The sequence below is a fragment of the Meleagris gallopavo genome, chromosome 1, assembly GCF_905368555.1.
Source record: "Meleagris gallopavo chromosome 1, MGAL_WU_HG_1.1, whole genome shotgun sequence".
Lineage (NCBI taxonomy): Eukaryota > Metazoa > Chordata > Aves > Galliformes > Phasianidae > Meleagris > Meleagris gallopavo.
In genome coordinates, this window is record NC_139404.1 from 23072794 (window position 1) to 23100202 (window position 27409).

Consider the following 27409-nt stretch of genomic DNA (forward strand, 5'->3'; position numbering starts at 1 on the left):
TGCATGCTGTACTTCTAGAGTAGCCTGATGAGCATGAATATTTTGCCTGCTCTCTGTGATGTGTGTCCTGAGTATCAGTTTTAATAGGTGTCGCTGTAACTGAAACTGTTCTTGTGCAAATCTTTCTTTTTTTTTTTCCTTGTTCCCATTTTCATTATGCTGTTAGCACTGTTTTCTTCTTCCAAGTTCTTGGTAATCATTAATTTCCAAGGCAGTATTAAAAACTGACATATCACCAGTGCTGAAATGGGCTCTGCAGTGAATTTCCTGATGAAGGGAAGAAGGAAGATAGTAATAGTTGAATTGGAAAAATGGAAGTGTGTACATTGTAAGGCCTAAGACTAATATGGCAGTAGGTACAGTGGGTTGGGGGTGCTGAGGCAAGAAACCTGACAGTGAACCTGACAGTATGAGAGTCAGAGGTATATCCTCACTGAGAAGATGGGGAACTACTGAGATAATGTGGTCTTGTTGCTCTGGGGCTTTTTTCCCCTCTGTCTTTTCCAGATCCTCTGCTTGATTGCTTATTTGCCCAGCTTTTTTTTTTTTTTTTTCCCCTCCACTAAAAGAAATGGGGAACGGGTGAGTCCCAGAGAGGAGTTGATAAATGAGTAAACAGATCCACAAGCTTAGCTAAACCTCTGTGTTTTGTCTGAACTGCAGCCCAACCTCACAGTGCAGCATGCATGACATTGTGGTTCAGATGCATTCACAGAATCACAGAATCACAGAATTGTAGGGGTTGGAAGGGACCTCTAGAGATCATCGAGACCAACCCCCCCTGCCAAAGCAGGTTCCCTACACCAGGTCACACAGGTAGGCATCCAGGTGAGACTTGAATATCTCCAGAGAAGGAGACTCCACAACCTCCCTGGGCAGCCAGTTCCAGTGCTCCGTCACCCTCACCGTGAAGAAGTTCTGACGCACATTCGTGCGAAACTTCCTATGCTGCAGCTTATGTCCGTTTCCCCTCGTCCTGTCTCCACGTACCACTGAAAAGAGACTGGCCTCACCGCTATGGCCGCCACACCTCAGATATTTATAAACCTGGATCAGGTCCCCTCTCAGTCTTCTTTTCTCAAGGCTAAACAGACCCAGTTCACTTAGCCTTTCTTCATAGGGGAGATGCTCCAGGTCCTTCACCATCTTTGTGGCCCTCTGCTGGACTCTTTCCAAGAGATCCCTGTCTTTTTTGTACTGGGGAGCCCAGAACTGGACACAGTACTCCAGATGAGGCCTTACCAGGGCAGAGTAGAGGGGGAGGATCACCTCCCTTGACCTGCTGGACATGCTCTTTTTAATGCACCCCAGAATGCCATTGGCCTTTTTGGCCACGAGGGCACACTGCTGGCTCATGGCCAACCTGTTGTCCACCAGGACGCCCAGGTCCCTCTCTGCAGAGCTCCTCTCCAGCAGCTCATCCCCCAACCCGTACTGGTGCATGCAATTATTCCTCCCTAGGTGTAAGACTACACTTGCTTTTGTCACAAAGTGAATATGGAGTGGAAGTCCTGTTGGTAAATGCATCTTTTTTCCTGCCTAATCTTGAGCTTTTGACTAATGAACTGAAGAGGCTTGTGCTGTGTGTGGCATGGGTTTTGTACATGAGAAGCAGCTTGTTGCTGAATGGTGAATGTTAGAAGTTTTTCTGGGCCTACTGAGTCAGACTTACTGTAATAGTAGCCTCTCACTTATAAGGAGGACATTGACGTCCTGGAGCGTGTTCAGAGAAGGACAATGAAGCTGGTGAGGGATCTGGAGCACAAGTCTTATGGGGAGCAGCTGAGGGAGCTGGGATTGTTTAGTCTTGAGGAGATTCAGGGGAGACCTCATTGCTCTCTATAACTGCCTGAAAGGAGGTTGTAGTGAAGTGGGGGTGGATCTCTTTTCTCAGGTAACAGCGATAGGACAAGATGTAATGGCTTCAAGTTGCTCCAGGAGAGATTCCGGTTGCATATTAAGAAAAACTTATTTTCAGGAAAAGTGGTGAGGTAATGGAACAAGCTGCCCAGGGAGGTGATGGACCACCCTTTGGGGAGTCATCTACTCTTTCCAAGAAAAGTGGCACTGAGGAAGGTGGTTTAGTGGGCATGGTGTTGGTGGGTTGATGGTTGGACTAGATGATCTTAGTAGTCTTTTCCAATCTTTATGGTTCTGTGATTTCATTTTACAAGGAAAAAGGAAATAAAAAGGGGAAATAGAGATGAAGAGGGCTGCTGTTCAAAAATCTGTACAGAACAGGAAACTTTATTTTTTAATATAAATCCTATGAATTACAGGGAGAAGAAGAGGGATGAGAATATTCTAAACCATGAGGAAATTATTGTCTAATGTCTATTCTTACCAATGTCCTGTTCAGTATTTGCCATGACCTTGCAGCGACCCTTATTCCTTGGAGTTGACTTGATGTGATTGAACCTGAGGCAAATAAATTCTAATATTTGTCCGAAGTGCACATTTGCTCATTATCAAGGTAATATTCGTTTCCTTACACAAGCAAAGATGATGTTAAAGTAAAAAATGTGTAACAGTTCATTAATATCTCATAGAAGAATGTAGACTGTGAACAATATCCTTAGTATTCATGAGTAATATTGTCTAGTTTTTAAAAAGGCACACGAACTTAAAGAGAGAACTTGCATACATACCTTAAAAAAAAAAAAAAATCAAAATGTTTATTTCCATACATATAAAAGCCAATTGCTTGATTCACAAAATTTGTTATAAAGATTTTTGAAAAAGTGATTATTATTTGTATAAAACCTGGATTTTGCAAAGGTCACAGGCTTTAAGATACTTTGTACAGGTTGATTAAATTGGATGATCTGGGATACTAAAATTTAAAACATTTGATCAATTAGCTGTGGAATGTATTTTGAAGGACTGTGTGGCATTTGGTAGCTAATGTAAGTTGGTGGCTTCAGTCCATTTCCTTGTTGACTTGTGATTGCATCCCTCATAAATTCAGCATTGTTGAGCCAGTATTTTAAATTAGAATAACAAATGAATTGTTAATTCCTTCAGGGAAGGGCTGAGAGAGCTGAGGAAGGGGGAGAGTGGGTGAATGTTTGCACTGAGGGAGTGGATAGACAGAGAATTTCAGTTTTCTGTGCAGCTTGTCTGACTCTGTTTAGTGATTGTTTGTTCCCTTTTTAAAAAGTATAGCTAGGGCTCTGGACGGCCTGATCTAGTGGTTGGCAACTCTGCTCACGGCAGGGGCTTTGGAACTACATGATCTTTAAGGTTCCTTCCAATCTAAGCCATTCTATGATTGATCATTAAAATAGACTCATTAGTTCTTAGGCTATGACAAAGGTATCATTTCGGTTGGAAGGGACTTTTAAGATCATCTAGTTCCAACCCCCCTCCTGTGAGTAGGGACACCTCCCTCTAGATCAGGTTACTCAGAGCTCCATCCAGCCTGGCCTTGAATGCTTTCAGGGAGGGGGCATTTACAACCAACCTCACTGGGCAACCTGTTCAAGTATCTCATCACCCTCACAGTAAATAATTTCTTTCTAATATCTCGTCTAAATCTACCCTCTTCCAGTTTACAGCTGTTTCTCCTTGTCCTGTCACTACATGCTTTTACAAAAAGTCCCTCCCTAGCTTTCCTGTAGGCCTCTTCAGGTACTGGAAGGCCGCTTATAAGGTCTCCTCGCAGGCTTCTCTTCTCCAGGCTGAAGAGCTGCAGCCCTCTCAGTCTGTCCTCATAGGGGAGGTGCTCCAGCCCTCTAATCATTTTCGTGGCTCTCTTCTGGACCTACTCCAACAACTCCAAGTCCTTCCTGTGCTGGGGGCTCCAGAACTGGACACAGTACTCCAGGTGGGGTCTCACGAGAGCAGAGTAGAAGAGCAGAATCACCTCCGTTGACCTGCTGGTCACACTTCTCTTGATGCAGTACAGGATACAGTTGGCCTTCTGGTCCATGAGTGCATACTGCCAGCTCATGTTGAATCTTTCATCAGTCAGCACTCTCAAATCCTTCTCCCAGAGCTGCTCTCAAGCCGTTCTCTGCCCAACGTGTATCTGTGTTTGAGAGTGCCCAACCCAAATACAGGACCTTGCACTTGGCATATTAAACTTCATGAAGTTGGCATGGGCCCACCTCTCCAGCCTGTCCAGATCACTCTGGATAGCCTCCCTTCCCTCTACTATGTCAACTGCACCACTCAGCTCAGTCATCTGCAAACTTGCTGAGGGTGCACTCAATCCCACTGTCCGTGTCACAAAGATGATAAATAGCACCAGTCCCAACACAGATTCCAGAGGAACGCCACTTGTCACTGGTCTCCACTTGGACATCGAGCTGTTGACTGCAGCTCTCTGAGTGCAACCATCCAGCCAATTCCTTATCCAGAAAGTGGTCCATCCATCAAATCCATTTTTTTCCAATTACCAAGTATAGGGAACTGTAGTTTTTAACTTAATAAGGAAGGAAGGACTTAGTTGTTTTTTTTTTTTTCCCTGGAAAGTGTGATTTTCATTGATAATCAAGCTCTGTGGTGGTGGCCATCTGATGTTTCTTAGGGTGCAGGCAGATGTTTGGATGTCTTTTGTCTCAAAAGAGTACTGCTGATCCTCTCAGGCTGTTTGTTAGCCATTGGGAAATGCTGTGCATAACCCTTCTAAAATCTTTTGGCGTCTTTTTCACGTACCTCATCTCTGGTCTTTCGGAGATTCCCATACAATTTTATTCTGCAGATGCTTACTCTTGAAATCTCCCTCAGCCCCTGCTTTTCTCTGTCGGATCTTCCTTTGCCTCTCTTGCCATTTTGCATTGCCCAAAAAGATGGTGTGAACTCTAGTAAGCAAGCCTGAGGATGGACTTGCTGATCAGTTACTTTTTGTTTGCTCTGATATGAGGGATGTGGTTTTTCTCGAGTCTGGGAAAAAAAAAAAAAGTGTTCTGTCTTCTGGGAAAAAAGAAAAGCACTTGGGAGGAGAGGGGCAAATCTTTAAAACAGATGTTTATAAAATAAAAACACACATGAGTGATGATTCATTAACAAGTACACTGATTCTTCAGATGAAGCTACATTTCCTCAAAAATTGAAGAACTTTATAGTATCCTAGACCAGATTTGCTAGCAACTGGAATATCCCCTGTGCTCTCATTTTTCTTTTCCGTATTGCAATTTCTGACTCCAGTCATTAATGTCTGTCTGCAGTTTCCATTTGCTTTTACATATAGAATGCTCTCTTTCTTTCTCACTGTCTGGAAAAGGACTTCAGAAGAAGCCAATACTTGAAGTATGTTGTGTGATGGGATATATTTATTCTTCAGGGAAGAATTTAGTAGTCTGTGAAGTCTCCGCAGGTTTTCTGGAAAAGCAGTAACTAGCCAGGAGACTTCAAGAAAAGGTGAAATAGGGTCCTGGTTCCAGTAAAAGGGGCATCTTGTAATGTGCAACCCAAGAAGTCTGAGGAAGCAAAAAAGTGAATTAAGCCACTCTTATGCCTTTGTACTTCTGATGAGGTTTAGGTGGACACACAACCCTGTCTCTGTTTTCATGAGTTGCCTAGACTTCTGCTTCCACATTACACTTCCAGGCTGCAAACAACATGATCATTATGGACAGGTACAAGGTGGATCTAGGTGGTGTGAAAGGGGACTTTTTCAGGTCCTTGATTCCTCTCTGTACTTGGAACAATAGACCATTAGTTTTACAGGTCATAGTAGTTGAATGTTGCTGAGGCATTATGTAGGTAATTGTCAAAAAAAAAAAAACTACCAAACCCAGCTGTGATTGAAGAAAAAGCCATGCAATAATACTTCAGTAATCCCTGAAAAAATTCCATGTTCTTGGAAATACTTTGGAGATGGACATTTTAAATTGGAACGATAGTGGGAGGAGGAGCAAAGTTTTTATGAATTTTTTAAGAAAAACTGTGTTTTCTGAAGGCTCTTACCTTCCTTTCTTGCCATCTTTTAGATGAGAAAAAAAAAGGAAGGATAAAAAATACATTGGCAATGGTCGAGAGTACTATGAGGGAGGTAGGTTGTAGGAGTGTCAGAGTTGTGGGATACAGTTTTGAGTGTAGAGCATAATGGAATTCTTTAGTGGGTTAGTCGTCTTTACAAAGTGTAGCTGCTTAGCCCATAGAAACAAGGAAGAAATATTAAACCTTGGTTTGAAACCAAGTCCATCCATCTGGCAAAAAGTAGGAGTCTGTAAATGGAGGAAGAGGCATTTAACAGTCAGACTCCTGTGGGAATTCAACTGGGGATGAGGAATAAGAAGTGAGCCAATAATTTATGTATTGGAAGATGGAAATTTGAAGTAATATCTTTCTATAAAGGCTCCAGAGGCTTCTTTTTTTTATCCCACACAACTTCTGTAAGAATTACTTCGCAAACCATTGCATTTAGAGAGTTATAATATTCCCCTTCAACAGCAGAGTGAAACTGAAGCTCGTGTAGGAGAACTTGGTGTGCTTGCAGTTGCTAATTTCCTAGAGTATGCTTTCGTACATGTAAAATCTTTATGTCTTCTGTTGTCTTTTTCTTTATGGACACAAGATGGGCTTTCTCAAAGCAGAAGGCTTCATTCTACAGTGCTGTGATGTGTCCAAATGTTGCTGGAGTCACGAGTGCTCAATTCCTGGCAGACCCAGATATGCTTTATGAGTGAACTGGGACAAACAGCGTCCTATCCCAGATTATATTCAATAACTAGAGAAAATCATGTGTTTTGGCTCTTCTATCTCTAACTGCTACTAGAAATTCTTTTAACTGTATGTTGACAAAAATGAGGAAATATCACATACTAAGGTTTGTGACTGAATGAAATGTTACAAGGAACTGAAAATTAAAAATTTTCCAGAGTATTCCACACATACACCCCTGGTTTATCATTTTCATTATGATAAGTGAATTTTATATAACATCTGGGGATTGTTAGCCGTCCTGGACCCATATTTCAGAGTATAAGACCACTGAAATTTTCTTTGACAAATGAGAGCTCAAATTCACTTTTCACCTAAATGTTCAGTTGCTTTCCCTCTCAAAAATGTGATATTGCCCATAATGCCCTTAAGCACTTTTTCATATCAACTAAGAGCTAAAGCAGGTGGCGTTGTTTCCTTCTCTCAAAGAGAATAGTTTGTAAAGTGATTTTCCACTTAAAAACAAAGAAAGAATAACATATTTGCATAAACTGCAATCACTAGTGTGGCAGTGGGTGGGTTGAGCGCACCCTCAGTAAGTTTGCAGACAACACCAAGTTGGGAGGCAGTGTTGATCTGCCAGAGGGGAGAAAGGCACTACAAAGGGACCTGTATAGACTGGATGAATGGGCCAAGGTTAACTGTATGAGCTTCAATAGGGCCAAGTGTCGGTCCTACATTTTGATCACAACAACCCCAAACAACCCTACAGGCTTAGGGAGAAGTGGCTGGGAAGCTGCCTGATGGAAAGGGACCTTGGTGTACGGATGGATAGTGGCTGAATGTGAGCCAGCTGTGTGCCCAGGTGGCCAAGAAGGCCAATGGCATCCTGGCTTGTATCGGGAATGGTGTGGTGAGCAGGACTAGGAAAGTAATCCTGTCCCTGTACTCGGCATTGGTGAGGCTTCATCTCGAGTGCTGTGTTCAGTTTTGGGCACCTCAGTACAGAAGGGACATTGAGGTGCTGAAGCAGGTCCAAAGAGGGGAAACAAGGCTTGTGAAATGCTTGGAAAATATGCCCTATGAGGAGAGACTGAAGGAACTGGAGGCTGTTTAGTCTGGGGAAAAGGAGGCTGAGGGGAGACCTTATTGCTCTCTTCCAGTATCTGAAAGGAGCTTACAGCAAGAGTTGGTCTCTTCTCACCTGTGACAGGTGACAGGACGAGGGGAAATGGCCTCAAGTTGCACCAGGGTAAGTTTAGGTTGGATATCAGGAAACACTTCTTTACAGAAGGGGTTGTTAAGCACTGCAATAGGCTCCCCAGGGAGGTGATTGAGTCACCATCCCTGACTGTGTTTAAAAGCCGTTTGGATGTGGTGCTCAGGGACATGATTTAGCGGAGAGTTGTTAGGGTAGTATGGTTAGGTTGTGGTTGCGGTTGGACTTGATGATCTTGAATGTCTTTTCCAACCAGAGAGATTCTATGATTCCATGATCGATTAAAAGCTCAAATATATGCATAATTTTTTAAGAAAGCATTATTACACGATGTAATAATTGTGGCTCAAACTTTTTTGTCTTCTGAATCTTTAGAGGATGAATGTAATAGCTGATGAAGGCATTTACTGGAGCTCTGCTTGTGCTTACAGTTTTGATTTGTAAATATGCATGACTGTATTATTCAGTTCTGGTAGCTCTGAAAATGCAGAGTAACATGGCAGAGCCTGGTAAAACAGGATTTCTTCTTTCAACACCATCTCCTTTGCAGGTGGAGGATTTGAGTATAAGATTGTTTTGAAAATTCACATGAATATTTTTGCATGCACGATTTATTTGCTTCTACCAACATAATTCAGGTAGTTAGATTTCACTGGCAAGTAGAAGTAAAGTCAAGACACAATTCTAGAATTACATATCTCTAAATTGGGTGAAAGAAAAAGATCCTAGTAGATGACCATTAGATCCTAACACTTGTGGATTTATGTTCTCCATTTTAAGTAATACAGCATATCAACCTTCTAATGGGGTGAAAAATAGCCCACAATATTTAAGCTCAGTAAATATTTGTGGGTTTTTTTTTATGCCTTCCTAAATGTATTCCATGATGAAATGACATGTACCCTACTAAAGAAATTACATTCTATTCTGCTTTATATTTTGATGGTGCTTCATGGTGTACATGTACTAATTCTGTACCTCTCAAAAATGATGATGAGGGAGCTAACATGGGGCACTGGAACTTCTAGAGCCCTCTGTTTGAAGTCTCTACACTTCTGTCTCTACTCTGAGCAAAATAATAGAGAGAGAGAGACCTAGTAAAAGTGTAAATGGGAAATGATATAAACATTCAGTCTCATCAGATAAATTTAAAATCATAGGTGCTTTTTTTTATTATTTAAATTTCAAATAAAACCAAGACTAATCAATACCTGTGTACTGAGAACAAGTGGGAGCTCTGTCCACTGACATGAAAGAAAGCTTGGAGATGAAGGTGAATGGGACATTTAAATGAAAGATATGTGACGGGTTACTCTTAAGAGGTCTTTGCTTCCACGCTACCTCACCCTTCAGTTCAGAAGGGCTTTCTTAATACTATATAAGAAATCAGTCTTATTCCACTTTTCTTTACTGTTTTTAACAAGACCTGTACAGCTTCTTCATTTATAGAAATGTCTTCTATTTTTAAATAGGTCAGGGGTTAGATCTTTGAATAGACAAATAAATGTCAATCCATGTTAATAACTGTTCGCACATTTATGCCTGATCTAAAGTTAATCTGTTAGGTTACTTTATTAGGAATATAGTTTCAAGAACCTTTTTTTTCTGTCTTATCAATCTTTGCTTTTTTATTTTATTTCCCTCCTTTTTGGCTACTTGCATAGGAATGTTGCTTAAATAGGTAAAACTGAAAAAAAATGAAGTTTTTTACATATATGTAAGGGAATAAGTCTATTCTCTTTGTGACTGTTTCAGCATAGTGTGCCATGATAGCTAGCTAGCATGTTTTTAAGCTACAAGGAAATGAGTTTGTTTTCCCGTGGTAATATTGCATATGCTTCATGTTTAAGTCAGTAAGAAAAATTACATTATTTAAATGTTTAGAAAGTTTGTGTCATGAATCTTCAATATGTATTTTGATCACAAAAAATATTTTTCAGATTTCATCTCTGCAATTATGTAAAATAATAGCGATGTTTTGAGTTTGTTTTTGTTTTTAATATTTTCAGGTCTTTTTTCAAAGTTAACCTGAATTTCTAAAGTAACTGAGGCCATTCTGTTTTCTGCAGTACTTTGGAAGCTTGCTTGTAATATTCTGTGTTGAACTGGCCTGTGGTGTTTGGACGTATGAGCAGGAAATAACGGTGAGTCAGAAAAGGAGACTGCATGTTTTCAATGGAAGAATACAAAAGATTTCCATTAGCTAGCTGTTTTCTAATTACTGTAATATTTATCTTTCTTCATTCTACTGACCAACTAGTTTCTATTTTCATGTGATTGGCTTTGTTTTGTTTTGTTTTTTTTCTTAAAGTGTGAATCCTTCTGCGAATGCACATCTATCTAGAAGGTCCTTTTTGGGTTTCTCCACATGCACTATGTATTTGAGAACCAAATCCTGCAGCCCCTGATTTATTTAAGAACTGTATTTTTTTAGTTAACTCTTGCTTAGATGAGTTGTCATCGAAGCCAGTGGAAATTTTAAGGATTAGATATGAACTTCAGTTTTAAAGACAAGTATTTGGAGAAGGGGATGTGAGAATTTGTAGGTCTTTTGTTTCAAAATTTTTTTCATGTTTTAAAGAGCTGTAACGCAGTGTATTATATTGTAAACAGACAATGTGTTCAAGAAAAGACTTGCTACCTTCTGAAATTTTTGCACTGCCTCCACAAGCTATAAATGCCAGTTTTAAGCTAAGCATGTCTTAGCTATAAAACACACTTCCGTAAACTCATGAAGAGGTTTTAATCTGTGTCTAGTTTTTATAGCTGTACCTGTCTGTAGTTTTCAAACTGAAGACTTGTAACCATCATGCAAGAAAATGGGTCGGTGTTGAGCAAAAACTGAAACAAAATGTTATTACGCTGGGTGTTTTTGTATCTTTTTTTCTTGTATTCATTTTGTACATTTGTATGAGTAGAATAATGAGTATTTTTCTCTGAGCTGCCCAAAATACGCCCAACAGACTGGTCTTCTCAGCAGTGTGTAGCATTACATTGCAGTAAGTTGGGAGGTAGCATTCTTCGTACTTATACTCTACTAAGGAATTTCTGTCACATCTGAAGTTTGAAGTTACGTGGCAGCATTTTAAATATGAATTCATTCCCTTGCTATACAGATCTTAACAAGATGCTCTAAAGTAATAATTATTGAGACTTTTATTTTTTAATGATTGAGTCCCTTTACTTTAAATGTTAGCCCATAATGATGCATTTTAAAACTGGAAATCTAGATGGAAGGCATGCTTCCTCTTATAAGTACAGCTGCCCTCTCCAGAGTTTTGATAAAGATGATTGTTATAACTAGCATCTTTTTAAAGAAAGCTAGTCAGTAGAAGGTGCCTAAAATAACATAACCTTCAGTGCACCAATATGTGCCTTTATTGTTCAGAAAACCTAAAGTTATAGGTTTTAGTGTAGCCTCCAAGCTTTCAGTTGTCTGCTATGCTATTGAAACCTCAGCCCGGAACATTTTAATAAAAGCCCAGTTAGTCTTACTGTATATGTTAAGGCATTGCTTATATATAAGGTGATGCTGCTCTCAGAAAAACCTTTCCCTCAGTCCTTCTCCCCCAGGGAAGCAGTACTGAGCTCAGTGTTTTCATCTTTGGTAGTGGGGCACAGTGAACCCGGTTATTCCATACTTTCCAGGTCTTCCTCTCTCTCCAAAGAGAGTATGAACATTGAACATGGAAATATAACCGAAAATTCAGAACAGAAAGTTCAAAAATTGCTTTTCCTTTTCTCTTCTTATTTCCTTTTTTGCCTTTTTTCTATACCCTCTGAAACCTTGTTCTCTGTTTTCTCTTTCCATCTGAATATCTTTCCTTCTCCTTCTTTGTTGTAACACTGGTTCTTCTTGTGTAACGAGGTGGGCCAGACTCAGGTTTCCTGCTGCTCACATGCAGAAGAAATTTGGTGGTTTGGAAGAGCACAGCGGTTTCTCAGTGATTTTTTTTCATACCTGTTCATGTCATTTCCCTGGAGCGTGCTTTCTTCTGCACTCCTGTACTACACTGAGATAAGAAGAGTCCCTTGTATCCCAAGGAAGTGACTTACTGTCATGTTGATTTCAGCATAGCATGAAGTCTCAATAATATCTTGTGGATTTCAGAGAATCAGTTAGCATTAGTATAGGTGGGTGTGTGATGTTGTCAAAATGTCAGTGAGGCATAGCCACATCTGCTTATCCAAAATGGTCTTTCTTTGGCATGTGGTCAAGTCTGCTCTAAGAGCTCTTACATAAACAATTTTCCTTCCAACTTGTGATAGCTCTCAGCATGAAGCATGCCTTGTGACTGATTTTCCCACCCACAAAATTGAAAGGCCAGTATGGGTTCTCAGCTTACTTGGGCATTGGTCAAGCCTTAATACTCATTAGAAAAATAATAATGAACAAGCAGATGTGAACAGCAGACTGAGCTTTGTAGAACTGATGCTAAATTTAAACCAATATCTCTAATTTTTCTTTATCTACACACTGCATGAAGGTAGTGGTGGACAAATTAAACAAATGGTGTACAGTCAAACAAATGAATCTCAAGATTCTGAATTGTTATGCAGTACTGCACACGAGTTGCCAGGAAACTATTTAATAGATATATTGAAGGCCCTCGTTTGACATTTTGACGTTGTGGTAACAGTCAAACACATGGGTTTCAGTGTCTCTCCTTAGTTCCAGAATTCAAATTGCCTTCCCGCAGTGGAGTTTTAGATTGCTTTGTTTTTAATTTTCTTCTCTCACTTTTGGATATTTTTTTCCCCCGTTTCTCATTGTTTTCATAAAGAAGTTGAATGCCTTGTGTTACGTGCGTAATCTTGGACTGTATTCAACTCAAATAAGATAATAAAATAGCCTAGCAAATATTAACTTAATTGCAGTGATATCAAATACTGTCAAAGAAAGCAGAGTACTGATTTCCATTGCGGTATAAAAAAGAAATTAATCGAGTGCAAAAGCAAATTATTTATTATAGTGACCAGTATAAATGTTTGCAATGGAAATATTCTGTGATACTCTTTTCATTAGTATTTTTAGTAGTGTATTGCTGATGTATTTGTTTTTATGTGAACAACTGTGAGTTCAGAGCTCTATAGCATAAGAAATAAAATTCTGCAAATTGAATTGTGTTAAATTTTTGGGTTATTGTTGTGATTTGACCTGGCAGGTGGCTAAGTACCACACAGTCATTTGCTCACACCTCCTCTTTTCAATATATTCGTATTCAAAACTGTAGTTCTCAAATGCTCTTATTTGGTTTGTGGGATCTGTCAGCCACTGACTGTTCCTGTATTTCTGTAGAGCATCTGGGATAACAAGGTCTGGGCTTCTTGGGAAATGTTCTGATTTTTTTTTCTCCTCAGGTTGCATTATTATTAACAGAGTGCTGTTACTGTTTGCAGTACCTCAGTCATAGCCACTAGAATAGCTTGGCTCCTCAGCCATCCAAATGAAAGCCCTTATTACAATTGTGATTACTTTCACCATGACTACTATGCCTAATGGGAACAAGGCACTACTCAGCATGAGTGGTACACGTGCCTGGAAGAGCACTACAAAGTCTTCAGATCTGTATTTTAGTCTCACAAACTGAAATTTATGGTGCTTCAATAGAAGCCTGTTTCTTACCTTGCGTCTTAACTGCACTTCATATCCAATGACAGAACACTTATTTGCTTTATGTCTGACCAATTGCTTGTTGGGGATCACCAGCTGAGAAGCTCCTCACTTCTAAATAGTCAGATTTTAAAAAGCATTTTAAGAATTCTTCTTTTAGAGGCAAAGATTTACAAAGGCATGTGAGAAGAAAAGTTTCAGAGGCTCTCATTGTGTGGTGGATTTCAGTCAAAGCCTGAAAGCCGCTGGCAATGCTCTGAGGGTAGAATCCATCTAAATTAATTGCATATATTTAGAAGATAGACATTTAAATCTGAGTTTGTCACCTCTGACAGTGAATTGGATTTGAGACTTCAAGGGATACTTCTTCTGCCTAGAGTAAAATATTTATCTTGAGATAAATTGTGCTGGACAGTTGCCTGTTTCTTCCTACTGACTAAGATGATAGCAGAGGTAACTAAATTGGGGCAGATGAATTCTGTCCCTGATCACTGGGTTGGAGCTTGGTTAAAATTTTATGCCAGATAACATCTGTAAATTATACAGTCAGACTTTATGCACTCAATCTCTCTGAAACACAACAGCTTCTTCTCCATCATACACTATGCTAACAGCAAAAGATACAAATATCTGTTTCCTGCTGTTATAATAAAGGCTTGTAAAGATTCGGTGTTGCATAAATTGAAGCATTTATTTACATGTTTTATTTAAATACAAAGTTATTTTAGTCATTGCATTTGAAATACCACAGAACAGATGAAAGTGTTTGGAGCCAGAAGCGCAGTTGAGCCATTCATCAGTTTTCTGTTGTGCCGATCTCTGTTCTTTATTTGCTTCAGGCTCCAGTACAATGGTCTGATATGATCACTCTGAAAGCCAGGATGACCAACTATGGCCTACCTAGGTACCAGTGGCTGACACACGCTTGGAATTTCTTTCAGAGGGAGGTAAGAAGACAGTTAATTTGTGAACAGAATACACACCTAGTAATTGTTATTTATCTGCTAAAGGAAAAGGATGTTTTTTTAAGTGAGTACATGAATGAAAGTTGAATAAAAATGTGTAGCGATAGTGTCTTTTACGTCACTTGATATCCAGCTTCTGAACTTTTGTAGGCCCTAAAGCCATTATTACGTATCTTTTACAATTTGATTTCCCATTCTCTTAGAAATTATATGTATTATTCACAGGACATGCTGTAGCTTTACCTAATGTAGGTAGGTGGTTATAGGTTTTCTTGTGTTTAAGGTCAGTATGTTTTAAAGACCTGCCACACACACGAAAAGAAAAAAAATAAATTAAAAATGACTACTGATTGGTACTGAAGTAGTGGACTGTCATGACAATCCAAATAACTTATTTCTGTTTAGTCACACATTTAATTCTTAATATCATCAAAGTACAAGTCAAGTACAAGTCAAAGGAGTCAGAATGCCTATCTCTAGTTACTGTACATAATCATGAAGCCTAATTAAAAATAATACTTCAAAAGATATTAACATTCTGTTTGCACATGCAAAAAATAAGAATGTTGCTAAATTCAGTTAAATTGCTAGCACTGTCCTCTCTTTTGCCAGTAGTATTGGGACACCAATACCTTTTAGGATTATTGCAAACATTAAAAATATGATGTATATGGAATTGAAATTCTTCAGGTAAAGTATGCTATTATAATATTAAACAGTCTTCCTGTATGCTCTTTTAGCTTCTCATGGAGCAGCCATGTCCAAGATATGTGGTTATCTGCAATTGAGTGGGGAAGGAAGTTTGTTAAAAGCTGCCAACTCTGTCTCTTTGGCTGAAGTTAGAGAAGGGGATCAGAACTTTTATTTTGTTTGACCAATGGTTGGTTAAAACAAACACACCAAAAAGCTGCCTTGTTTATTCACTGGTTTGCCTGATAGCCTACTAAAATTCAGAACTATTTTTAAAGAACAAAGTATTATGTTGCAAAAACATGAAATTTCCTGAGGTAAAAGCCATTAACTCCAAATTCAACTCACATGCAGGAAGAGAACTCTTTAAATGCCTGTCATTGTGCTGCCTTAGTGAATTGTTGAAATCTATCATTGTAGCACAGATTTCCTGTTTATTTAAACATTTCCTGGCTGCATTTGATTAGTCTATATTTATACTAAAACCTGAAAGAAAAAATGAGGACTACATGAATTTAACATCCCTACCCCCATCCCCTGCCCTGGTTATTCAAGTGCTATGTCAAAGAGTAATCCTTCATATGCAAATAGGGTATTTATGTACCTGGGGTACTGCATCTTGGTTTAAATGTGTAGGTTTGTTAAATAAAAAGCTGCTTTTTATGCTTCTGGTTGTTGTAGTGTCATAATAACAGCTGGTTTTAAAGTGAATGCTAGTATTAAAGCTTCTGCTTCTATGCCAAGAAGCTGTGCCTTAATTCTTCTGGGGGAGAAGAACTGATTTTAAAAGTTAAATTGCCTTTGTTCCATCTGTGAGAAGAGGAATGATTTTGAGAAAGTTTGAAGTGGTCTGAAAAGACTCCTCCACCACTCCTAATGAACTGATGAAGTCTAATTTTTTGTTTTGTTTGTTCATAACTCAGATACTGAATGTGAGAGCATGATATGTCTTTTATGCTTGAATGATCACACAGCATGAGGCCCTTCTCTAGTCAGCATTATAATTTTTTCAGTCCCTAAACTCAGCTCTGATAGTCTCTGTCTTTTTTCTTCTGCATCTTTTTCCTATCTGAGAAAGATGGGAATTGTATTTCCCCACTCACACCACCATCACCTTCCTTACTGGTCTAATATCAGAGTTTTACCTATGCTAAGGAAGATAGGAAGGGGGTTATTTCAAGTCAGGAAGGAAGAACTGTCAGGGGAAAAAAGAGATTTAAGAATAAGAAGAGAGTGTTCAGTGAGGTCCTCTTTACAGTTGCAGTGAGGAGACAAAGCCCAAGCTTTCATTTCAAAAGTCTTGTGTTGGAATTCAGGGAGGATTTTGGCTAACTAAAGAACCGATAAAACAGACGTTGAAGCTGTGGTAAAAGTCAGAAAAGGGAAGAAGTGAGATTTGTAAGAGGTCTGGTGTGCAAGCATCGTGTCTGGGCACTGATCTGTTTGATTGTGACTGAGAAGTGAAGTAATATACAGGAATCTGACTGTGAGTTGGGAAAATGTTGATTGGGTTATTACCAGGTGACGAAGTGCAAATAAAGAGGAGGTGAGGAGGACATTCAGACAGACAGCACCATTTTGTTTCTCCAGCAAGGCATTTTCTCAGTTGTATCAACTCCCTGTCTGATGCCAAAAAAACAATCTGATACAGCTGCTTCAGCCATTTTTTATGTGAATGCAGCTGGGAATGTGGTAGGCCAGTCATTTGGCTTTAAATCTCCTGGTGTGCTTTTCAGAGAAGATGACAGGTTGTTAGTCCTGGTGGTTTTTTATAGCCAATTATGGCTCATCTGCTTTGCAGCCAGAGTCCCTACTTTTATGCTTGGTTCTGTTGCAGTGTTTATTTTAGTATGATACCCTCTTCTTCTGTTTTTCCTTTCAGTATTTGTGATTTCTGTACCTTTTTTTTTTTTTTCCCTCCTTTTTATATCTTTTTTCTCTGTTTTCAGATAAATCTTCTATATGTTTTTTCTCATCTGTTTTTCAACAGGTATGTCCATAGCTGTAGCCTGGCAGGAATTGTCCTTACTACAAAAACCTTAATAATCTTTCCTTACGATGCACATTGGCCACAGATGTCATTGTTCATTACAGTCATTCTTTGGCATGAAATTATCATATATAAATAGCAAAATGCAGTAGGACAATTTCTGTGAAATGTCCTTATAGGGAACGGTAGGGTTGTAAAGGACAACAGTATCACTGGCTGTTTCTAAGATGCACAGTGGTAACTTCATTATTTCTTTCACACCATTTTTCTGTCAAAGAACAGAAGAGGAATACGTAAGAAAGTTCTTGTGCATATTTTGGTCCTATTTAAATATTTCAAAAGATTTCAGTAGGAATTTATTTAACTTGCTTGATGAATTACTTTAATGAAGAAGTAGCATCATTATTGCTGATCTTGGCTAATCCTTCCTTTGCAGTTTAAATGTTGTGGGGTGGTGTACTTCACAGACTGGCTGGAAATGACAGAGATGGACTGGCCGCCTGACTCCTGTTGTGTCAGAGAGTTCCCAGGATGCTCTAAACAGGCACATCATGAGGATCTCAGTGACCTTTATCAGGAGGTAAGATTTAAAATGAGGATTTTTCAGAAAGCTTTTTGCATTCTTCTGATGCACTTGTTTTTCAAATTTACCTTATGCAGTACAGCAGAATGGTTTATTTGTACAAATTCTGCTGTGTCAGAAAATATTTCTCAGTACTTTTTTAATCCTTTCTGTATAGGAAAACTCAATAAACTCTCTTAAAAATCTAGAGTAAGATGAGGGAAAAAAACCTGACAATTCCTCTGTCTGTATTAAGAGAAAGCACTGCTACAAGATCCTTAATGTAGTGAATGGAAACGTCAGGTCTTTAGTTTAGTGAATAAACAATGATATGTAATGATGAAACTTGGAGGAAGATGATCTACGTGCCTACCAGACTGCAGGACTGTATGACCTAGTGGGTTAACTTTCTCATAAAACAATTACAATCTTACGAGCTGCCCAGCTTCTGGGTAGTGAGAGAATGTTCAGACTAACTCAGGCATATCAACATGCAGTTTGGTAGTAGTCCAGTACTCTTCCACTTATTCTTTCACAGAATCACAGAATCACAGAATTGTAGGGGTTGGAAGGGACCTCTAGAGATCATCGAGACCAACCCCCCTGCCAAAGCAGGTTCCCTACACCAGGTCGCAAAGGTAGGCGTCCAGGCGAGACTTGAATATCTCCAGAGAAGGAGACTCCACAACCTCCCTGGGCAGCCAGTTCCAGTGCTCCGTCACCCTCACCGTGAAGAAGTTCTTACGCACATTCGTGCGAAACTTCCTATACTGCAGCTTATGTCCGTTTCCCCTCGTCCTGTCTCCACGTACCACTGAAAAGAGACTGGCCTCACCGCTATGGCCGCCACACCTCAGATATTTATAAACCTGGATCAGGTCCCCTCTCAGTCGTCTTTTCTCAAGGCTAAACAGACCCAGTTCACTTAGCCTTTCTTCATAGGGGAGATGCTCCAGGCCCTTCACCATCTTCGTGGCCCTCTGCTGGACTCTTTCCAAGAGATCCCTGTCTTTTTTGTACTGGGGAGCCCAGAACTGGACACAGTACTCCAGATGAGGCCTTACCAGGGCAGAGTAGAGGGGGAGGATCACCTCCCTCGACCTGCTGGACACGCTCTTCTTAATGCACCCCAGAATGCCATTGGCCTTTTTGGCCACGAGGGCACACTGCTGGCTCATGGCCAACCTGTCGTCCTCCAGCAGCTCATCCCCCAGCCTGTATTGGTGCATGCAATTATTCCTCCCTAGGTGTAAGATCCTACACTTGCTTTTGTTGAACCTCATCTGGTTTCTTACTGCTCAGTTCTCCAGCCTGTCCAGGTCTCACTGAATGGCAGCACAGCCTTCAGGCGTGTCAGCCAATCCTCCCAACTTCGTATCATCAGCAAACTTGCTGAGGGTGGCCACTATCCCCTCATTAAGGTCATTGATGAAGATCTTGAACAAGATGTTTGGTTTGATGTTTGGGTGCCACCAGTATAGCTTAAGTAATTCCTGTGCCAAAGATGTGAGATCATTTTTCTTTAACTCAAGTATGGAAGATGAATGGCAGTGCACAAGTCAGCTCTTTTGGGTGTAAATTGAGAATGAGTTCCTCAAACCATGCTTGGAACAGCATGCTGATTTTTTCCTGCTAAACCCGAATAGAGATTAATAGTAGGACAAGTCCAGTCTTTGAAGATGGACTTCTGTGATGCTGACAAAGTTACCATTCATGATTTTTCCCAAGAAGTTGCTGACTACATAGTTCAACTTTTGAATGTATAATATAATAATTTTCTTGGTCAGTTTTGGAAAATAGAGATGCTAGCTGTGAGGAAAGAGGAAGAGATTATTCTATACAGATCATTCAGGTCCTGAAATCATCCAGCATGTTCCAAACTGCCAAACATTAAAGCTGTTAGATTCAATGTGAAGTCCTACAGTAAAAAGATGCCTACAGAAAGAGAATCAAAGATTCAGTAGAAGAAAAATGAGAATGATTTCATTGCAATCAAATAGTTACCAGGATCTGAGGAGATGTGTGAAAATTAATAGTGAAAGGTGATATTGTGGAGTCCTTTTCAGTATTTCGAGAAACCGAAGTTTGCTTTGTTTCCTGTGATGGATAAAATTGTTTTGTTGCATCTGTGCTATAATTTTCTGCCAGGGTCTCTGAGCTCTTTGTGCTCTCAATTGAAGTCCTTTAAAGTAAAATTCTTGAGGAAAGAAAAGTGGCCTACATCTAGTTCTGCCTGAGAGTATTTTTGACCACAGTTGTGTTTCTGTTGATGGATTTTGAAAGGTATTTTTAAAAAATGCTACTCTTCTTAAACTGCTTTTATTCTGATAAACTTCACCTTTGTGAAGTAAACTTCACCTTTAAGTTCTTTACAGAGAGAGTGGTGAGGTGCTGAAACAGGCTGCCCAGAGAGCTTGTGGATGCCCTGTCCCTAGAGGTGTTCAAGGCCAGATTGGATGGGGCCCTAGGCAGCCTGGTCTGGTATTAAATGGGGAGATTGGTGGCCCATATGTGGCAGGAGGTTGGAGATTCATGATCCTTGAGGTCCCTTCCAAACCTGGCCATTCTGTGATTCTGTGATTCTTGGTGTAATCCATAGAAGAAATGGACCTTAGATAGTAGTTGTGAGGGAAGTGCATAAGAGTGTAGCTGAGAAGGTTCAATTTGTCTGAGGGCAAGAGGATGTGTACTGGTTTTGTGATAAGAAACTGTAACTTAAATAAAACAATAGGTAGGAGTTGATATCTCCAGAAAAAAACTTGAAATTGCATGTTTTCTAGCATAATTTTGTGTTTGCTCAAAATTCGAATATATAACAGATCTGTTGAACATGATTATCTGTTTTCTTTTGGTCTGAAAAATGGCTTATTTAAGATCTGGTCATTATTCTATTGGTGTTATGGTGTTTCAATAAATCATAAAAACATGCTTTGTTTCCATTTTAGCACTGAAAATATCAAATGATCTTTAGAATAAATGTGAATCAGGCCTTTAATCTGTAGCTCTGTAGGAGTTTGCAACTAGTATTCCTCTGAATGTTCACTACAAAATTTTATAGTATTTTTGAGGCGTAAACAAGAGCTTTGAGTTTAGTGACAGACTTCTGCTTCTGCCTAACAAAGTATATTTATGTAATTTTTAATTGCAGACTACCAACTATGAATGTGTTGTGTAAGCAGAAATAAAATGCACGCATGTGAGGATAATGGGTGACTGGATATTTCTCAGTTTTGAAGATGATTTTGAACATGTGTTAGAGCAGAACTGTAACAACATCATTAAATGGAGGGAGACAGTCTATCTGGATTAAGTGTAATTTGTCTCAGTTATGTGTCTGTTCTGCAGGAGATGCCAGCGTTAATGTTATTGCTGTTTGTTAATGGATGTTTCCTCTAGGCAACAAATGAACTGAATTTGAATATTGCTGTGGTTGAACATTTTTAAACTGTGACCAGCTTGTACCTTAATTCTTTAAAGTTATCAAAGTATTAAAATGCAGCCAGTTTCTCTGTAATTAAAAACAAATTTGGAAAGTAACATAATTACAGCACTCTTTTATCCAAGAAAAAAAAAAAAGACGTGAGCATGATGAATTTTGTTCTTCATCAGTCACATAGCTTTTGCTACAGTTTTTTTCTTTACAGATTTCAAAGAATCCAAATTTTCTCCTTGTTCTGTGTCTAAACTGTGTTAATTGAAATTAAAAAAAAACAATTAAAAAAATGATGAACAGTATAAAGACATTAAGATCCTTTATCTTAGGTACAATTATTATGTAGTACATATATGCAGAATGAGAATCTATTGACTGCAATGTGAATTTTGTATTTCAGGCAAGAACTAGACCTTTCACCAAAAAAATTAATGACTGCTTGAAACAACTGGCTTTTGGGAATGTCAGTGTGATTGAAAAATATTAATTATCACATGCTGTCTTCAGATTCTGTCACTTTGATCAATTGCTCTCTTTTCATAGAAAAGCTACAAGATGGATATAAACACAAAATTGTTGTGAAGGTTCTAGGAGGTCTTCTGCTGGGACTAATCCTATCATGACTATTATCATGATTAATTATTGCTCTGATTTTTCCCTTGCTGGTTGTATTATTCCATTAATTTCTGTACTCTGAAGTCCTGTAAGGTTTACCACGGGCCAGAATAGCTAAGGGCTCACTCCTCAGATTTTTATCCTTTTTAAGGCACCAGCTTTTCTGATCAGCAAGTAGCATAGCTTGTTTGTATTGTTCAGTAGTCCTCAGAGCCAGTGTCTTTGTAGGTTGTTGCTGACTTTGAGGGTTTTAAGAGACTTCTCAAAACCTCGTGCAGTAACTATTGGCCCCATTAGCAAACTGGAGTGTGTACTGATGGTTTGAAAAGAGCTGAGCAGTGAAAGAGCGATTATTCTAAATTTCTGTTTCTTGAAAACATCAATTTGTGGTCTTTAAAGTTCATTTTTATTCTTCAGAATTTTCTGTGTAAATAATTATTATTCTGTAAATAATTGCTTTGGGTTTGCAACTGCCCAGCAGTAGGGAGAGAAGGTGGGTATGACCATCTTCCCGATGGATTGTGAAGACGGTAAGATCTTTGGAGCTCCCTGTTTGAGTTTGTGCGGAGTGGATGGTTGTAGCCACTCTAATGAAACAAAGCAAGGCAGTAATGCAGCTGGTGACTTTAAAGCTCAAATGTCTGCAGTCTCAGGGGAATAAGTCAGCAAGACAGGTGTTGGTACTTGCTACATCTAGCATGTACAGATAGTAATACGAAGATATGATAGGTATATAGCTGGCATTTGATGGGTTGGGCTTAATGGGTTACATTAAAGGGGTTACCTCAGCTGGCAGCCATTCTTTAGTGGGGTTCTCCTGGGCTCTATCTTAGTGCCAGTTCTCTTTAATGTTTTCATCAATAACTTCGATGCAGGACTCAAATATATACATAGTAAGTTTGCAGAGGATGTTAAACTAGGAGGAGCCGTTGATTCCCTTGAGGGCAGAGAGATCTTAACAAATTAGAAGATTAGGCAATATCAAACCATATGAAATTTAACAAGAGCAAGTGCTAGATTCTGAACCTGGGACTGAGCAGCCCTGGATATATGTAAAGAATGGTGGACAAGAGGCTGGAGAGCAGACCTGCGGAGAGGGATCTATGGGATCTGGCTGGCAGCAAGTTGAACATGAGCCACAGTGTGCCCTGGCAGCCAAAAGGGTCAACTGCATCCTGGAGTGCACCAGGCCCAGCACGGCCATTGGCTGAGGGGAGGCTTGTTCTGCTCTGTGCAACCTCACCTCCTGCACCAGGTGCAGATTTGAGGCACCACAATATGAGAAGGATATAGTGTAAAGGAGGGCTACAAAGATGAGGAAGGGTCTAGAGGGCAAGATGTATGAAATCTGTTGGTTTGCTCAACCCGGAGCAGAGGAGCTGAGGAGAGGCCTGATAGTGGCTACAGCTCCTCAGAGGGAGTGGAGGGCAGCGCTGAGCTCTGCTGTGTGTGACAGCGACAGGGCCCGAGGGAACGGCATGGAGCTGTGTCAGGGCAGGGGCAGCTGGAGTTAGGAAAAGTTCTTCACCAGAGGGTGGTTGGGCACTGGAACAGGTGCAGTGTGCACAGCACCAGGCTGCTGGAGTTCAAGAAGCATTTGGATAGTGCTCTCAGACATAGGGGTTGAATTTTGAGTGGTCCTGTGTAAAGCTAGGATTTGGACTCGATGATCATTGTGGATATTCTACAGTGTATGAGTTCATTTTGAACTGGCAAATTTCTCTGTCAGTTTTCACAACATTGGCTTCATTGTTTCTTCCTGGACACCACAACTTGATGTTAACATGCCTTTTTTCTGTCCTCTGGCCCTCTCCCCCCCAAAAAAAAAACAACAAAAGAACCAGACTATTCAAAGATTTAGTGAAATTATTGTGTTTTAAGCAGCAGTAGCTAGAAGTTGCTTGATCCTGCACAAGGCAAGATAAAACTGGCTGTTGGTATAAAACCATCACAAAAATAGTGGAAGTTTCTACATTCATATCAGAAATGATGCCAGATAATTTTTAATGTACAGTCTGCAGATACAGGAGACTGTCAAAGTGTAACTAGAAGGAATAGTGGCACATGTATATGATATTATTACTACTCAGTGTTGATGATGATTAACAGCATGTAATTGCTTTTAAAATTTGTTTGAAACCTCTCAAGTTTCTTTAAAAAAAAAAAAAAAGAAATCAGTGACAGTTGATAAGAACTCAGATAAACTTTGAATGATTTTTGAATTGAAAAGTAGTACAGATCTCTAGGAGTTTGTTATATGCAGTAAATTTTCAGTGTATGAGAAAACTGAAGTATGGCATTGTGGAATTGATTAAAAAGTAGGCGAAATAGTTTTCAAAATATTGTCTGGAGAAATTGAATTTTGGGGAGCCAGAATAAGCCAGTACTAGGTAGGGTGAGTTAAGCCTTGGGAACTGCAAGCCAAATAATTGACTAATCTTTTTCTATCTTTTTTTTGTTTCATAGGGATGCGGTAAAAAAATGTACACTTTTTTGAGGGGAACAAAGCAATTGCAAATACTGAGATTTCTTGGAATCTCTATTGGAGTAACACAGATTCTGGCTATGATCCTCACAATTACTTTACTGTGGGCTCTGTACTATGACAGAAGAGATCCTGGGGCAGATCAAATAATGTCTCTGAAGAATGATACCTCACAGCAACTGTCATGCCATTCTATGGAGCTACTGAAACCAAGCCTAACAGGAATCTTTGAACATACATCCATGGCAAACAGCTTTAATACACATTTTGAAATGGAAGAATTGTAGAATTGTAGGTGATACAATTAATCTAAAAAGTTACCAGGGTTTTAATTGTTTTTGGGTTGTTTTTTTTTTAAATTTTTTATTCTGATCCTTTAATTATACAAAATAGACCAGTCTTCCAATGCTTCCAAAACCATGACTGATTAATGATTGATAAAGAGCCCTCTGTAGTAAGACAAATAAGCAAGTGTCTGCCTTTCAGCCTCTTAGAAGAGCCATGAAACAGAATTGTTTTTGTTTTCTTGTTGTTGTTGTTTGTTTTCTTTTTAAGGCATTCATTCACTGGGCACAGTAACAGTAACTTACTGTTACAAGATGTGTAAAATACTGATTGATTCACACATAGATAGACAGAACCTCTAAGGAAGCATCAAGATATTTGTCTTCTGAGGAGATGACTGTGCTTTGGACAAACAAAATGTGACATTACTGAAATTGACTTTTGCATTTTTAATAAGCCATTTAGAAAACGTGTTAAAATAATCAGGGATCTATGTATATATAATTATGTGTTCTTGTGTGTGCATGAATGACAGAACTATAATTCAAGTAAATACTTGGATTAAAAAAATTGCAAGGTCTGTAAAAAGGACAAGATTTTCTTTTTCTAACAAAACCTTTATCTTAGCTATTATTGTCAAAGATGCTCTAAAACTTATATTTTTATGTAACTATGTGACTAATTTTTAAGTTTAAATGTATTAAAGAGGTATTAAATGCAAAAATATGATTCTGGACAATAGACTTTAATTTTCTGAGTACTACAGAATTCTCATTTAAAACATTTTGTTCTGTGAACTACTTCTTAGTAAAAAGAAGAAACCTAAGCATTCTTTCCAAAATGGAAATCAATATGGAGTAGCACATTTTTAAAAATAAATCTTTTATCCTGTCTGTGATTCCCATGGAGATGGAAACAAAAGACTACAAGGAAAATCCTTACAATTCTGGATGCTATTGCAATAATTGTAAAAGTGCATAAGGAGAAATTATACTTTGGCTTGTACTTCATTAAGAGATCTCTAGTGGCTTAAAATGCCAACTGGAAACAGCATTAAAATGTATTTATTAAGGTGGGGAAAGTGCATTTTACTGTATTTTTATGAACAATGTTTATTTCATAGGATTATTTTTACATTCGGCCACGCTCCTGAAATATATATTTGTTCCACTGAGTACAGTAGTTTGTGGCAAATGGGTTTTTACATACTGCATTTTAGAAATACTTGCTTTGTTTTTGAAATCTGTAAAAGAAAAGAAAATCAAGGTGTGATTTGATAGACAATAAAATTACTATTGTCTTAAATTCCATAATGGCTTTTTTATTTTGAAAACATAGAGTATGAATGCTTTGGTGACATTTGGGAAGGTTCTTCTACTAATGTGATTTAATTTGATGCGTCTTTACCCGTTCCACTTATTCTGTCATGGAGAAACTGAACTGTGAATTTCAGTTGCCTTTTTATTGCTTCTACGAAAGCTTCCAAGGGATGGTGAAATTAAGCTCTTCAATTGTGTGGGATGTTTGTTTTCCAGCAGTCTACCTGTGGGTGTAATTACTTCACGTGTACTGTTGCAAGCAAGATTACCTTTTGCTTTTGTATCTCCCCTACAGAGATGCTAATATTTATTTTGGGAGATTAGAAAAAAGATAAAGGGTAGAGCTTCTCAAATTTTTTGCTTGGAATGACTTTCTGAGAAATATTTTTCTCATGTACTTTTCAGAAATTCATATGCCCAACATTACTGCACATATGCAGAAGATTTCTATGCCCCCCTCTCCCTCCAATTAGCTAGGATGGCATTTCTGTAGCTACAGACAAGGTTCCATGTAGAAAAAAAAAACACGTGTCCAAGATAGGGTGACCTACAATCACTCAGTGGATTGGACCAGTGCTGCTCAGTTTTCATTCCTGCTCAAAACCAAAATGAACAAAATCTCATCAAACAAAAGAAAAAAAAGTCAAACCACAAACTGGTGGATTTTGTTCGATTGGGATTTTCTGCTTTTTTGCAGCTCACTGTCGTGGTTGAAGAATCATAGAACCATAGAATCATTCAGGTTGGAAAAGACCTCCAAAATAAGTCAGTCCAAATGTTCACGTACCAGCAACATTTCTGCACTAAACCATGTCCAACATATAAACATTTCTTTAACACCTCCAAGGATGGCGACTCCACCATCTCCCTGGGCAGCCTGTTCCAGTGCCTGACCATTCTTTTGGAGGAAAAAGTTTTCCTATTGTCTAGCTTGAATCTCTCCTGGCACAAGTTGAGGCCATTCCCTCTAGTCTTCTATTGCTAGTTATGTGGGAGAAGTGTCTGACCCTCACCTCGCCACAACTTCCTTACAGGCAGTTGCCTTCTCCAGACTAAACAATCCCGATTCCCTCAGCTGCAACCCATAAGACTTGTGCTCCAGACCCCTCACCAGATTTGTTGCCCTTCTCTGGACATGCAACAGGGCCTTGATGTCTTTCTTTTAGTGAGGGGTCGAAAACTGAAGATAATAGTTGAGGTGTGGCCTCACCAGGGCTGAGTGGGATGATCACTTCCGTACTCCTGCTGGCAACACTATTTCTGATACAAGCCAGGATGCCATTGGCCTGGTTGGCCACCTGGGCACACTATTGGCTCATGTTCAGCCAAGGACACTATAAAAACACTAATACTGTAGTAAGACTAATCTGTGATCCCTAAGCTCATTTTGAGGAGCTCCTTTGTTAATATGGAAGTTTTATGAGTTTGTGGGACATTCCATTTACTAAACTAAACTCTAGGCCACATAAGCCTATAGACCCTCTGATAATTCTAAGTTTCTGCCCTCTCTAAATACAACTCTACCTCCAGTCCTCAGCTGGGAAAACTGCTGTGTGCTTACGTAATAGGTCAGAGAGGCTGTGAATAGACTTTGGGGAGCACCATCAAATGAAAGGCCTGTTC

At 39.2% G+C, this 27409-nt stretch overlaps 1 protein-coding gene across 2 annotated transcripts in view; it reads left to right on the forward strand.

The window, feature by feature from the left end:
• The window catches only part of TSPAN12 (tetraspanin 12), a 47713-nt gene extending 21933 nt beyond the window's left edge, over positions 1-25780 (forward strand). For both annotated transcript variants that reach the window (XM_085218820.1, XM_085218830.1), the window contains exons 5-8: positions 9898-9972; positions 14282-14389; positions 17524-17667; positions 24164-25780. In XM_085218820.1, coding sequence (XP_085074946.1) covers positions 9898-9972; positions 14282-14389; positions 17524-17667; positions 24164-24469 — 633 coding nt within the window. In that variant the 3' untranslated portion in view covers positions 24470-25780. The remainder of the gene's footprint in view (positions 1-9897; positions 9973-14281; positions 14390-17523; positions 17668-24163) is intronic.
• Positions 25781-27409: the final 1629 nt, after the last annotated feature.